At 34.6% G+C, this 14,294-nt stretch overlaps 1 protein-coding gene across 16 annotated transcripts in view; it reads right to left on the reverse strand.

Moving 5' to 3' along the window:
• Positions 1-3,109: 3,109 nt before the first annotated feature.
• RPS6KC1 (ribosomal protein S6 kinase C1) overlaps positions 3,110-14,294 on the reverse strand; it is a 221,514-nt gene continuing 210,329 nt past the window's right edge. For all 16 annotated transcript variants that reach the window (XM_031001489.3, XM_031001490.3, XM_055371332.2 and 13 more), the window contains 2 exons: positions 13,683-13,778; positions 3,110-4,053 (listed from right to left, as the gene is read on the reverse strand). In XM_031001489.3, the coding sequence (XP_030857349.2) occupies positions 3,943-4,053; positions 13,683-13,778 (207 nt within the window). In that variant the 3' untranslated portion in view covers positions 3,110-3,942. The remainder of the gene's footprint in view (positions 4,054-13,682; positions 13,779-14,294) is intronic.

Genomic DNA, 14,294 nt, shown 5'->3' on the forward strand with positions numbered 1-14,294 from the left:
AAAACCAAAAATCCATCATATACTTGTAAAGCTTAGAACTCACCTACCCTTTCATTCTATAGGTAAGGGAACAGGTCCAGGAGAGTGTTATTTGATTAAGGTTACATGGCTAATTAGTCACAGAGACATGACCAGGACACCACTCTAGACTTTGCATTATTGCACAATTCTCGAAGAAAGAGCTTGAAATACCAGGCTCCACTGCCCAGACCATTTAGATACACCAGAGTTTAAATCAACTCCTCTAAAGAAAAAAGATGATCAGTTTTATGCTTAGGCCTTTACTAGAAAGATATCCCTAAGTGAATCCGATAAATATGCTCTGAAGAGCCTTGGGAGGCAGAATCTCAGGGCTCTAGTCAGACCTCTTGCTATTTGGATTCCAAACTTGTGGGCAAGTAAATTCAATCAAGGCATACTAGGTGTGGAGCTCTAATATAGTGTTACTGGTTATAGCATGAGTATGATCTATACATTTTATGCTCTTCAGTGCATGCACCATTTGAAAGCAAAGGTCAATCAATCTTGGTTCACACTGACCTTGAAATAAGTGAAGACAGGAAAAGCATGAAGGTCAAAACACAATAGGTATTGCAGCTGTTTAAAAGACAGGTTTAAATATATTATCAACAGTTCAGTTAATTAATAGAAGTAGAAAGTAAAATGGTGCTTACCAGAGGCTGGGGGCCAGGGGAGAATGAGGTAAGGGGAGACATTGGTCAAAGGGTAAAAGTTTCAGTTAGACAGGAAGAATAGGTTCTGGCAATCTACTGCATAGCATGGTGACTACAGTTAATGACATATTGTATATTACAAAATAGCTAAAAGAGTGGATTTTAAATGTTCTCACCACAAAGAAATGATAAGTATTTGAGGTGATGGATAAGTTAATTAGCCTGATTTGATCATTCTACAATGTATACATGTATAGAAATATCACATTGTACCCCATAAATATACATAACTATTATTTGTCAAATAAAAAAAAATGTTGTCATTATAACAAGTTGAAAAGGTCCATGTCTCAAATAGTATTATTTCATGTCACAGTTAAATGGCTAAAATGACATTCTTTTCACTCTTGGGAAGCTTAACTTATCCATCTTTGACATAGAAACAGTAGATTTTTATATTATATCTTAGGATAAGTGGCACTGCACCATAATGGCATTTGCAATCTATCTGGAAAAACCCTTCTATAAAGATCATGGTAGAATAATAGTGAATGATATTGGTAATTTTACATAAAAATAAAACACAAAATTGAATGACAGAAAGCAGACTCAAATATCTGTACATCAATATTCATAATGGCATTATTCACAACAGCCAAAATGTAGAAACAATTCAAATGTCTATTGACAGATGAATGGCTAAACAAAATGTGGTAATACATATGATGGAATATTATTCAGCCTTAAAAGGGAGGAAATTCTGATAAGTGCTACAGCATGGATGAACCTTGAAAACTTTTTGCTACGTGAAATAAGGACAAAAAACAAATATTGTATGATTCTGCTTATATGAAGTACTTAGAACAGTCACAGTCAAATTCATAGAGACAGAAAGTAGAATAGTGGTTGCTAGGAGCTGGAGTGTGGAATGGGGAGGAGTTATTGTTTAGTGGGTACAGAGTTTCCATTTGAGGTGATGAAAAAGTCCTGGAGATGGATAGTGGCGATGTCGCACAAAAATGTGACTGTACTTAATGCCATTACTGAAGTGTATATTTTAAAATGGTTAAAATGGTGAATTTTATGTTACGTATATTTTACAATAAAAAAATCAAATGAGAAACACTCATGGCAACTTCTTTTATGATTTTGACCCCATATTCCGCTCTTCTGCTTAAACAAACAAAATATAAAAAAAAAAACCAACCACAAAAATCAGTACCATTCACAGAAGTACAGCTTAAAATATGTACACACCATAAAATAAAAACAGCCTCTGGTTCATCACCCCAAAGCTATTTATCCTGTGTTTATTACTAAAATAATTAATGTCCATTCTAATTATGAATGACGTATTTACATTAGGCACAAGCTCCAACCAAACATATAGAGAGAAAAGGGGAAAAACTGAAGCAATGGAATTGTGTCAACAGACTGACATGGCAACCATCTGTTGACATTAATGTCCTTTGAATCCAAGAGACTCAAATCATGTGGTAGGGCAGGGATCTTCACCTTAGTCGTGAAGTCCTACTTTCATGTCACAGGGCACTTCTGGAAGGAAGTTCTGTAATGGCCAGCTCTAAGTACTTGCAGATTTCCTACTAGTCCTACACAGGAAGTCATTCTTGTGTCTCACCTGCATAAGTTCCTGTTATGAGGCCAGGGGACTAGTGAGTTGAAATCTAGTTCCAGGGAGTGATGTCATTTTGACTGAACTATGATCCTGGTGACCTGCTCCCCAACCTGGTGTTGTTGCAGCCTTTCAGCTGGGGTTTGTATTATAAGGGGGCCAAAAAGGAAAAAGGGAAATAGAATAATAGAAAAAGGAAAAATGCTTGCACATTTCCTTTGTTTCACTAGAGCATTTTCTGTTCCATTTAATTTGATGAGAGGACCTGGTCGATGGCAGATGGAAGCTGTACAGATGCTCCTGGAGTGGGGTTGGGCTCTCACACAGATCTCAAAAATACAAAGAAGATTAGAACATATCAAAAATTTCAATTATTTCTGGTGGTTTCTAACTTGGAAATAGTGACTTCTTTGGCTAATGTTTAAAAAAAAAACAGATGTTAACACTTTTAAAACATTTGTTAATTTTTGCAACAATGCATAACTACAGGAGCTACCTTAGCAACAAAAAGAAGTAACAAATACAAATGTTTGGAGATGTGTGAATACTTACATTCTTTCTAAATCATGTCAAATAGATTAGTTCAAATCTGAAAATCTCATCACCATAAGTAACAAACTAGGACTGCCATTCAATTCCATTTAGATGAGATCCTTTGCTTCTTAGTATACCAAGCCAAAAAGTAAAACAAAGTCAAGCATGAGAAGCAATGGTAGAAACTGATAATATTTCACAAGGAAAGGAACAGAGGCATTTCTTCAAGGAAAAAAAGGGGGGAGGGTTATTAAATGAAGAAGAGATCTAATGTTTCACCATGTTTATTTGATATCATGATTTCTTAGTCCTTACACAAAGGGAAATAAGCACTCCCTTCCCTTTTTTGTTGCATGTGTGTTAGCAGGAGTCGGAAGAACAGAATATGAGGGAACAAGCAGAGGGTGCAGAAAATGGAAAGATGGGGAAAGAAAGATGCTGTTGAAGACACAGAGTGAGTGTTTATATGAACCCTTCTCTAAATAAGCAGTATCAACAAAGAGTACAAAGCTGACAACATGGAGTGTCTTCTTACAGAAATAATCTGGGACCACATTCAACATACATTAATTATACAGCATCAGGGTACAGGTTTTCCGTCAGAAATTATGTGTATATTCTTTTTTCTCACTTTTAAGTTGCATTGATGACATTGTTCATATACTTTTAGTGTATTATTAAGCAAATATTAATTTAATCATATAAACCAATCCTGGTCAGCAAAAAGCACTGTTAGCTGCCATGTAAAGGTCCTTCTGTCAAGTAAAACTTCATTCTACACTTCTAGCTTCCTATCAGAGGAACCTCTTGAAGGAACTCTTTCAGTTGGCTTTACAACTCATCTGCAACACCAAATGTGGATTAAATTCAGATCACACCTTGGTCGAAGTTATGTATATAACAGCCCCTGGCACAATTAGCTAATATCTTGTAATTGTAAACGAATTGTTCTCTTTTAGCCATTTCCCCCCCATTTCCTATAACGGTCTTTATCCAAATGCTTTGGTGCTCCATAAGTAACTGTGAGGCAGAGGTGCCTCAGTGCTGGAGATGCCTGTCACAGAGAAGATCAGAATGTGTGAAGATAACCCTGTATTACGTTCATCTCATCAGTTCTGCCCAATCCACAGGGGTAAAAAATGGATGAGATTTGATATCTTCAACACCAGCAACTCCAGCACCAAGTCGTTCCAGAGGATTGAACTGCAAGAGCTAAAAAAAGACGGACTTAGTGAGTAACAGGAATCCAACTGGCAAATCAAAGGAAAACCAATATTTGAAAAGAAACAACTTCTAAATTCAACCCTGGTAACAAACAGTCTTGATTAATAGCCAAGTGACCATTTTTCTTGAAAGGGAGCTATGTCTAATACCACTCTAGCTGTGGGGTGTGAGAGACACCTGAACTGAGTTTATGGCTTTTCAACTGATGGGAAACATGGCCTTGAGTAACTTACTTCGTTTCCCTCATTTTCATGTAATATAATAGGATAGTTATACCTATCAATTTCCTACCCCAAAAGTACACCATGACATTAATTAGATATTGCACTAGATTCTGAGATAGCCAGTTACTTCCTTCATGATTAGAAAATTTGGGAAGCACAGTAAATCTTTTGACCCCTAATCAACTAGGTATGTATTGAGACTAAACTTTACCTAAAGTGTGAATAAGCTGATTAGTATTCCAAAATCACTAGTCTTTGGCATAGTTGACACAAATGAAATAATTTAATATAATGAATGAAACAAGTTTTGGTTTCTTCAGAAACAGGAATCATGTGTAAAATAAGTAAAAAAAATTTTGTGGTTTAATAATGTCAAATTTTTGTGTTAACAACTTTACTGAAGGATAATTTATATAAATTCATCCCTTATAAGTGTACAATTTGATCACTTTTAGTAAATTTAAAGAGTTGTGCAACTAGCACCACAATCTAGTTTTAGAACATTTTGATTACCCTAAAAAGTTTCCTCATGCCATCTACAGTTAATCCCCACCCCCATCCCCAGCCCTAGGCAACCACTGACCTGACTTTTGTCTCTATAAAGTTGCCCTTTCTGAACATTTCATATAAGTGAAATCATAAAATATGTAGTCTTTTGCTGCTGCCTTCTTTCACTTATCATTATGTTTCTGAGATTCATCCACACTGTAGCAGGTATCAACAGGCCATTCCTTTTTCTTAGTATTCCATTGTTTGGATGTCCACATTTCATTAATCCATTCACTAGTTTTTAGATACTTAGACTTTCCAGTTTGGGGCTATAATGAATAATGTTGCTATTAACGTTCATGTACATGTCTTTGTGTAGACATATATTTTCATTTTTCTTGATTACACTGCTAGAAGCAGAATTGCTGGGTCACATAATAAGCTTATGTTTAACTTTCTATAAAATTGCCAAACTTTTCTAAAGTAGTTGTACCATTTTACATTCCCACAAACATTTATGTATGAGGATTTCGGTTTCTCCACATCCTCAGCTCTTGGTACTGTCATTTTGATAATAGCCCTTCTCCTGATATTAGTAGTATCTTGTTATGGTTTTAATTTACAACCCCTAACAACTAATAATGTTGAGCATCTTTTCATGTGCTCGTTAGCCATTCAAATAGCTTTCTTGGTGAAATATCTAACTTTCTGCCCATTTTAAAACTGAATTGTCTGTCTTACTTAATTACAAGAGTTCTTTATATATTCTGAATATAAGTCCCTTATCAGATACATGATTTGCAAATATTTTCTCCCAGTCTGTGACTTGTCTTCATTTTCCTTCTTTAAAATTTTTATATTTTTATTATTTATTCATAGAGGCGGGGTCTCACTATGTTGTCAAGGCTAGTCTCAAACTTCTGGGCTCAAGAGGTCCTCCTACCATGGCCTCCCAAAGTGCTGGGATTACAGGTATAAGCCACCACACCCACTCTATTGTCTTCATTTTCTTAATGGTGACTTTTGAATGCACAAGTTTTTAATTTTAAGGAAAACTACTTTATCAATTTTTCCTTTTATGGACCATGCTTTTGGTATCACATCTAATACTTCTTTGCCTAACTCAACATCAAAGATTTTCTCCTTTGTTTTCTTCTACAATTTTTATGGCTTTAACTCTTACATACAAATATATGAGCTATTTTGAGTTAACCTTTGCAAACAGTATGAAGGGTCTAAGTTCATTTTGTTTTTAGTATGTGCATATTCAATTTCCCAGTGCCATTTGTTAGAAAAACACTGTGGTCTTAAAACTATCATGGTTTTATAGTTAGTGTGGAAATCAGACAGTGTAAGTCCTCCAACTTTGTTCTCTTGCAAAATTGTTTTGGACATTATAGGTCCTTTGCCTTTTTATGCACAGTTTGGAACCAGCTAAAGGTTTCCCAGTTTTGCTGATCTTTGCAAAGAACTACCTTATGGTTTTACTTTTCTTATTCTTCTGTTTTCTATCTTACTGATTTCTGCTTCCTTTCTTCTGCTTGCTTTGGATTTACTTTGCTTTTTACAGTTTCTTTTCGTAGTTTCTTTCTTTTTTAAATTTAGAGACAGGGTCTCACTGTGTTTCCCAGGCTGGTCTTGAACTCCTGTACTCAAGTGATCCTCACGCCTCAGCCTCCCAAGCAGCTGGGACTACAGGAGCACACAACCACATCTAGCTTTGTTTCATAGTTTCTTACGGTGCAAGCTAAGATTCTGATTAAAAACATTCCCTTTTTTTCTGATATAGGCATTTAAAGCCATAAATTTCCCTTAAGAATTGATTTAGCTGCATCCTATACATTTTGATACATTGTGTTTTCCTTTTCCTTCCATTTAAAACCTTTTTTAGTTTTCCTTGGTATTTCTTCTTCTGACCCATACATAACTTAGAAGTATACTGTTTTAATTTTCAAATATTTGTGGATTTAGCAGATCTCCTCCTCTTGTTGATTTCTACTTTGATTGTTATGGTTATTATAATCAGTGTACAACGTAATTCAGAATACAGTGTATGAATTCAATTCCTTTAAATGCTAAAACTTGTTTTATGGCCTAGCATGTGATCTATCTTGGAGATTGTTTTGTGTGTACTTGATAAGAATGTGTGTTCTGCAGTCACTGGGTGAAGTGTTCTACACATGTCAGTTACAGTTTGTTCAAGTCTTCAATGTCCTTGCTAATTTTCTATAAACCGTATTGAGCCTCCACTTACTATTACTAAATTGTCTATTTTTCCTTTCAATTCAGTTCAGTTTTGTTTCCTATATTTTGAGGTCATTATTAGTGCATATACATTTGTAACTGTTACAGCTACCCCTGTACTATCACTATGAAACATGTGTCAGACCCTAGTAAATCTATCTTAATATCCATTTTATCTGATATTTAATATTGCCACTCCAGCTCTTTCGTGGTTACTGTTAGTATGGTTTATCCTTTTCCATCCTTTGTCTTTCAATCTGTTTGTGTTTTTGAATTTAAGGTGTGTCTCTCACGCACAGAAGATCCAGCTTAACAGAATCTGCCTTTGGTTTGGCATATTTAGATATTCACTTTATTGACACGGTGGGTTTATATTTGCTATTTTGCTACTTGTTTTCTAGATTTACTGTCTTATTTGTTCTTCCTTTACTGCCTTCTTTTGTGTTAAATGCTTTTTGCTGTACCATTTTAGTTTCTCTACTAATTTTCATTTAGTATTTAGTTTTTAGGTTTTTTTTTTTAAGTGGTTGCTGTATCCCTACAATATGCATCTTATCACTTAATATATCACTTATCTTATAAGATCATTTATCTACTTCAAAATAATAGTAACTTTAATTTAGCAAAAGGTAGAAACTTTGCTCCACCATAGCCCCCTTCCTTTGTCTATTCTTGTCATAAATATTTAGATATTGCTTCTATATATGTTAAACCCAATAGCATGGTTTCATAATTGTTGCTACATGCAATTTTATGTCTTTTAAATAAAAAATATATATTTATATATACAACATATAAATATAATATATAAATAAAATATATATTATATATAAATAAAATATATATTATATATAAATAAAATATATATTATATATAAATAAAATATATATTATATATAAATAAAATATATATTATATATAAATAAAATATATATTATATATAAATAAAATATATATATTTTTTAGTCTTTTCTATGAACTCATATCTACAATTTTCAGTGTTCCTCATTTCCTCCTTGGACTTAAGTTACTACCTGGTGTGTCATTTCTTTCCAGCCTGAAGGAATTCCTGTGGTATTTCTTGTAAGGCAGTTCTGCTAGCAATAAATCCTCCCAGTCTTTCTATATTTGGGAATGTCTTTATGCACCTTCATTTTTGAAGGATAATTTTGCTGAATTCTTGGTTTACTGCTGCTTCTTGATTTCAGCACTTTGTGTCATTCCAATATCTTCTGATCTCCATGTTTTTGATAATTAGTTAGACATTAATGCTTCCTTCTATGTAAGTTATTTTCCTTTTACTGTTTCCAAAATTTTCTTGTTTTTACCTTTCAACAATTTGATTAAGTGTGGATATGTCTAAATATGTTGAAGTGTAGACCTCTTTGTATTTTCCTACATAGGGTCTGTTGAGTTTCTTGAATGCATAAGTTAATGTTTTTAATCAAATTTGGAAAGTTTTTAGCCATTATTTCTTTTTGCTGTCCCTTTCCCTTTCTCCTCTCCTTCTGGGACTATCATTATATGTATACTGGTACATTTGCTATTGTCTTACAGATTTCCATAGTCCTGTTCATTTTTTTCAATTTTTGTGTCCATTTTTCTGATTCAATAATTTCTATTAATTTAAGTTCATTTATTCTTTCTTCCTCTATCTCAAATTTGCTGTTAGCCACTTCAGTCATTTTTTTTCTAGTGAATTTTTCATGTCAGTCATTGTATTATTCAACTTGTGACTTCTACTTAGTTCTGTTTTTTAAAAATATACTTTCTGTCTCCTTATTACAGAATCTCTTTGTTGATTCATTTTTGTCATACTTTCCTTTAATTACTTAAACACAGTTTCATTTAGTTCTTTGGAAATATTTACAATAGCTGCTTTAAAGTCTTCGTAAATCCAGTGTCTGGGTACACTCAGAGACAATTTCTACTGATTTTTTTTTTTCTGAATATGGGACATACTTTTTTGTTTTTGTGTATGTCTTACACTACACTTCACTGAAAACAGGACATTTTAGATAGTATATTTTAGCAACTCTAGACTCTGATGTTTTCCCCATGAAGTTTATCATTGCTGTTGGATTATCTGTTCTTTGTTTGGTAACTTGTTTCAGTTAGATCTGTAAAGCTGCTAAGTCCCCTTCCCACTGCATTGTAATGTGCAGCTGCTGACAACTTTCCACATTTTTTTTTCTTTTTAAAGTTGGCTTTCTCGGGGTCACCCCTGTGTCTGTATAGCCTATGGGTCAACCAGTGACTGAACAGAGGTTGTATTCAAATATCTCAGCCCTTCAAGCTTCTGTTCTCTGCCAACGCATAGCAGAACACATTCAAAGTTTAGGCCACAAAACCACATCTGCCCTGGCTTTTACTTTCTGCTGGGCCCACTCCCTGTTCCTGTGCACATTTATACAGCCTCAGGATCAGTCCTCATGGTTTATCCCACCCTGGCAGAACCTTTGCACCTGACCAAGCAGGAAGGGGAGATTGAAAGCAGGCCTGGGTCAAGAGTCCCACTGTTCTTTCCCAGAGTTCGGCTGTTTTTTGTTTGTTTGTTTGTTTGTTTGAGACAGAGCCTCAATCTTGTTGCCCAGGCTGGAGTGCAGTGGCGCGATCTCGGCTCACTGCAACTTCCGCCTCCCAGGTTCAAGCAATTCTCCTGTCTCAGCCTCCCAAGTACCTGGGACTACAGGCACCCACCACCACGACTGACTAATTTTTGTATTTTTAGTAGAGACAGGGTTTCATCATATTAGGCTGGTCTCGAACTCCTGACCTCAGGTGATCCACCCGCCTCGGCCTCCCAAAGTGCTGGGATTACAGGCATGAGCCACCATGCCTGGCCAGTTCAGCTGTTTTTTAAGCATAAACACCTTTCGGATTGTTGTATCCTTTGATCCATTTCCAGAGCACTGAAATGACTGGTTTTTTACCAAATCTGTCTAACTTCATACTTTTTGGGGGAAAGAAACTCTGCCAACTAACTCATGAAGCCACAGCCACTCAAATTTAAGAATACTCACAGTACATATTTTTTTTCCACAGAAAGTAGTCAAGTGCAACTGAAATATTAAATTATTTATTTACAACATTTGTAGTCCAATATATAGGAAATTCCACTCTTGGATGTTAACCAAAACTTCTATTTCTTCTCTTTCTTTTTCATTACTTCTAATTTTTCTTTCATTCATAATTCAATTATTTGTATAAGTATCAATTGTTTGCCTGTTATATGCCAGTCCACTACTTTTTTGGAATTTTGTTGACCTGTGTCAATAGCAATAGCCTCATTCTTCATTAGCAGCCCTATAATTCCAATATATGCTTCATCAAATTGCAAATTACTGTGTCATGAATGTTCGTCACTGTCCTATCAATAACAAAGATATACACGACACTTATCACATGCCAGGTACTTATTCTAAGTGCTTATGATAGGTTAACTCATTTAACTCACAACTCTATGAATAGCTACTATTATCTCCATTTTATAGTTGAGAAAACAGAAGCTCAGGGAAATTAAGTAACTTGTTTAAGATAACACAGGTAGTAAGTGGCAAAGATTTGAATTCAAGCATTCTGATTCCAGAATCCATGCCTTAACAACAACATTACACTGCCTCACAAAAGTGAGATCTGCAAATGCTAAGAATCTATTACTTCACTTGGGTATTACCAAATCCATAAGGGGAGTGAAGCATACGCTTCAAAAGACTATACTAACAGTCTTTTACTTGAAATTATGTCTAGCACTCAAATTGAACCATACTACACTGTTTATTAAACCTAATTGCTCAAAGAATTTTTATATTAGTAGTTGCTACGATTTGTTAAGAGAAAAGCTATTGTTATAAAACAAACATCACAGGAATATCCCACATGTATCAAATCCACTTTCACAATCAGACAATTTATGTCTACTGACTGAAATGTGGAAGGCACCAAACATCTTAATATAAATCTAACATTTCAAATATTTTTAAGAATTAACTGCAATGACAATTATATTTAGTATTTCAGGAAACACATAAACATGTAAGTTCTTTCTTCTTCATTATAAACAACTGGCTTCTTTCTAAAATACACTTTAAATGTGAAATTCTAAAGGTTCATATTTTGACTTTTACTAAAGTCAATTTAATTAGTTCATGAACTCCTCTATATATCTGCAAGTATAAATCTATAGGCAAAAGTATAATTGTTTTAACTATGACTATCTTGCTTATTCTGCCATTTTAAAGGCTATAGCACACCTCAAGAGAGGTCACACAAAGATTCTGCTGCTTAAGAAAATGTCAGCCAGTGGCACATTCAAGTTAATGAATCCAAGACAACAGCTGCCAACCTCCTTTCTCCTGAAGAATAGACAACAGAGCTGAGCAATGAGGGCACGAAAATTTGTTTTGGTCTTTTCCTCACATAATTTCTTAAAACTGACCAAGCAACTGTGTCATAATTAACTAATGTACATGCTAAAGCACAAACATACATCCTCTGAGGGATTTTTTTAAGATTGCATTTAAAATGTAATTATGTTTACTTTGGCACCATTTGCTTGACTCGGACAGATAACTGAACCAGGGGTACAGGGGATTATGAGATCTAAGAACAAAGCAAGGAGCTAAAAGACCAAAGAGGAGAAAATTTCCCCCACGTAGAATTATTTCCATATAAATCATTTTGTGATTTTTTTTTTAAAGTGACCTCTATGACCTGTGAGGTAGTGGAAAAGGAAAGTCAAAATGACAAATTGCTAATCATGCCAAGAGACCCCTTTTCCCTTTCCTGATGATGTTTCCTCAACATGAGTGGTAGTTTCCTTAGGCAGGCCAATGACATAATGCTGATTTACTATATAAGCTACACATATCTGAGTTTGGGGACTTACCATATCTTAAGCCTAGATTCCTTTACAACCTAACTTCTAATAAAGACAAAAGCAGAACTTGATAACTTATTATGAGGAATTCTATTTTTAATATTATATAATAATGACTACCTCTTTAAGGAAGAGAAACAAAAAAATAGCAGTTGCTAGTCTTTCCTAAACTACTTACTAAAAAATACCTTGAATTTATCTCGTGCCACAACGAATAAGATGAAATCAAATGAATAGCTGTTCTTTTTTTCTCCATTAGAATGAAATGTTTTATGTATCTCTTCATTACCTCTTAATCTAAAGTGCTCTAGGTATTCTCATCTCAACATTTCCAACCTGATTGTTTCTTTATAGTTTGCATACTCTGGGCAAATTAATCTTCCTGAAGTACAACTCTAAACTGTTTACTCTTCTCCACAAACTCCAAATCTCAAATTTTAATGAATTAAATATTATCACGTTACTCTTGTGTTTGTGATGATAGAACCCCATAAGAAAACCCCAACTTATTTTTTTATGCTCACCTGTCACCCATACCTTTATTTATCTCTCTATTCCAGATAAATCAAACTTTGTTTCCTAAACTTGGGTCTTTCAGACTCCTTCCTTGCCTTTGTTCAAACCATTCATTCCACCGAGACTATTCTCCCCACATCCTTGCCATGCTGAAATCCTAAGGCCCAGCAAAAGCAGCATCCATTCCACAAAAACTTCCCCTAATACTACCACTCCACTGATTATATCCGCCCCCTTCTTTTGACTTGCCACAGTATTTTTTAAAACTCTTTGACAGCCTTTATCAATTTCCATGTGGTATGGTTATTTACCTGTCTTACCTTTGTAGCTTATAGCACTGTGCCTTGTATATAATATTTGTTGAATGAAAGCAAAATCACTCTTCAAGAGAATACTAGTTAATTATCTTCCTAATATATGCTCCCCTGCCCTCTTTTAATTTTTGTTTTCCCTGACTTTTTTTTTTAAAAATCCATGTTTCATTACATAATTTTAGTTCTTGATCTTTTTCAAAGAACTTTTTCCATTATATTTTTCATAAAAGTATAAGGATCCCAGGCCTTCTTGTTCCTGCTGATAGCCCAGCAATGGGCCTGTCACACCGGAGTACTAACAACCCTCAATATCAGCAAAATTCACTACACGAAACTAGAGGAGTAATTTAAGTATGAGGAATCAATCTAAGAAGTTCACTGGAGTTCCAAGCCTGTCTCTGGGATACTGAACTTTAATTATCAATGGTCTCTTTCTTCAAAGCCACCAGAAATATAATCACTGACACCAATGCCCAAGTTCCACCAATGATGAAGTATCTAACTTGACAAGATTTTCTAATATGTCTCTCCTAAGCAACCTGAGTAGCTTTATAAATAACCTGAGTAAACTTATAAATAAGAATTAAAAATTGAAAATAGCCATTCATATAAGGTTACAAAATGTAACTGCAAAACTAGAGCAGCCCCAGACAAGCTAAAAGCAATACTCAAATCACAGAGTTACACAAATATACAGAATTGACTAACTGTGAGCCCTAAATTTTTGGGAAAAAAATTAATACCAAGAAGTTTTAACTATACTCTCTGACCCCATCAATACTTTGATGACAGCAAAAGCCTGAAAATATACAGTATTAATTCCGAATGTGTCTTTGTTTTATGTTAAATGGGTTTTTCTTGCTCCAAACTAATCTCTTTTTAAGGTTTTGGAGTTGTGGGCTCTGCTAATCTGCATGGTTGATAAACCTGGCCAATAGGTCAGTTAAATTACCTGTTGAATGAGTGAGCGAGCCTCTTCAGAGACACATTCTGGCATGTTCAAAGTAGTGTGAGTATTTATTCCTGCTGGATGGCATTCAACCAGAGTCTGAAACAATCAATCAGGTACACTTCTTATCCCAAATAACATCATATTTTGTTCTATCATAGGATTTATGGACAGCAAGTACAGAAAGCTCAACAACCATTTTAACTGGAAGTGTAGTAATCAACACAGTGCCGCCTAAGCAGTTTAGGATGAGGGCTGTGAGCCTATCGAACTTTTAACTGAAATGAAGACAATCACCATGATCACATCATAAGCTTATGCTACTGTCCCGTCGTCCTTAGTTATAAAATTAATGGCTCAGAATATTACAGAAAAGCTTAAATTATACGCAAAACTAAAAAGGGATTTGATACCTTTAAAATGTTTTAATGTTTTAAAAACCCTACAGAGTTTAGAATTTGTTAGTCATAATACTTTACATACATATATAGCACTTTACAGTTTAAATGTATGTAAAGGTGATTTGTAAACTCCCCAGCAATCTTAGGTCAGTATTATCTACACACGTAGGTAGATGACTATTTACAAAAGTTTAACTGTTCATTTCCTTCATTT

This window comes from Gorilla gorilla, chromosome 1, assembly GCF_029281585.2.
Source record: "Gorilla gorilla gorilla isolate KB3781 chromosome 1, NHGRI_mGorGor1-v2.1_pri, whole genome shotgun sequence".
NCBI lineage: Eukaryota > Metazoa > Chordata > Mammalia > Primates > Hominidae > Gorilla > Gorilla gorilla.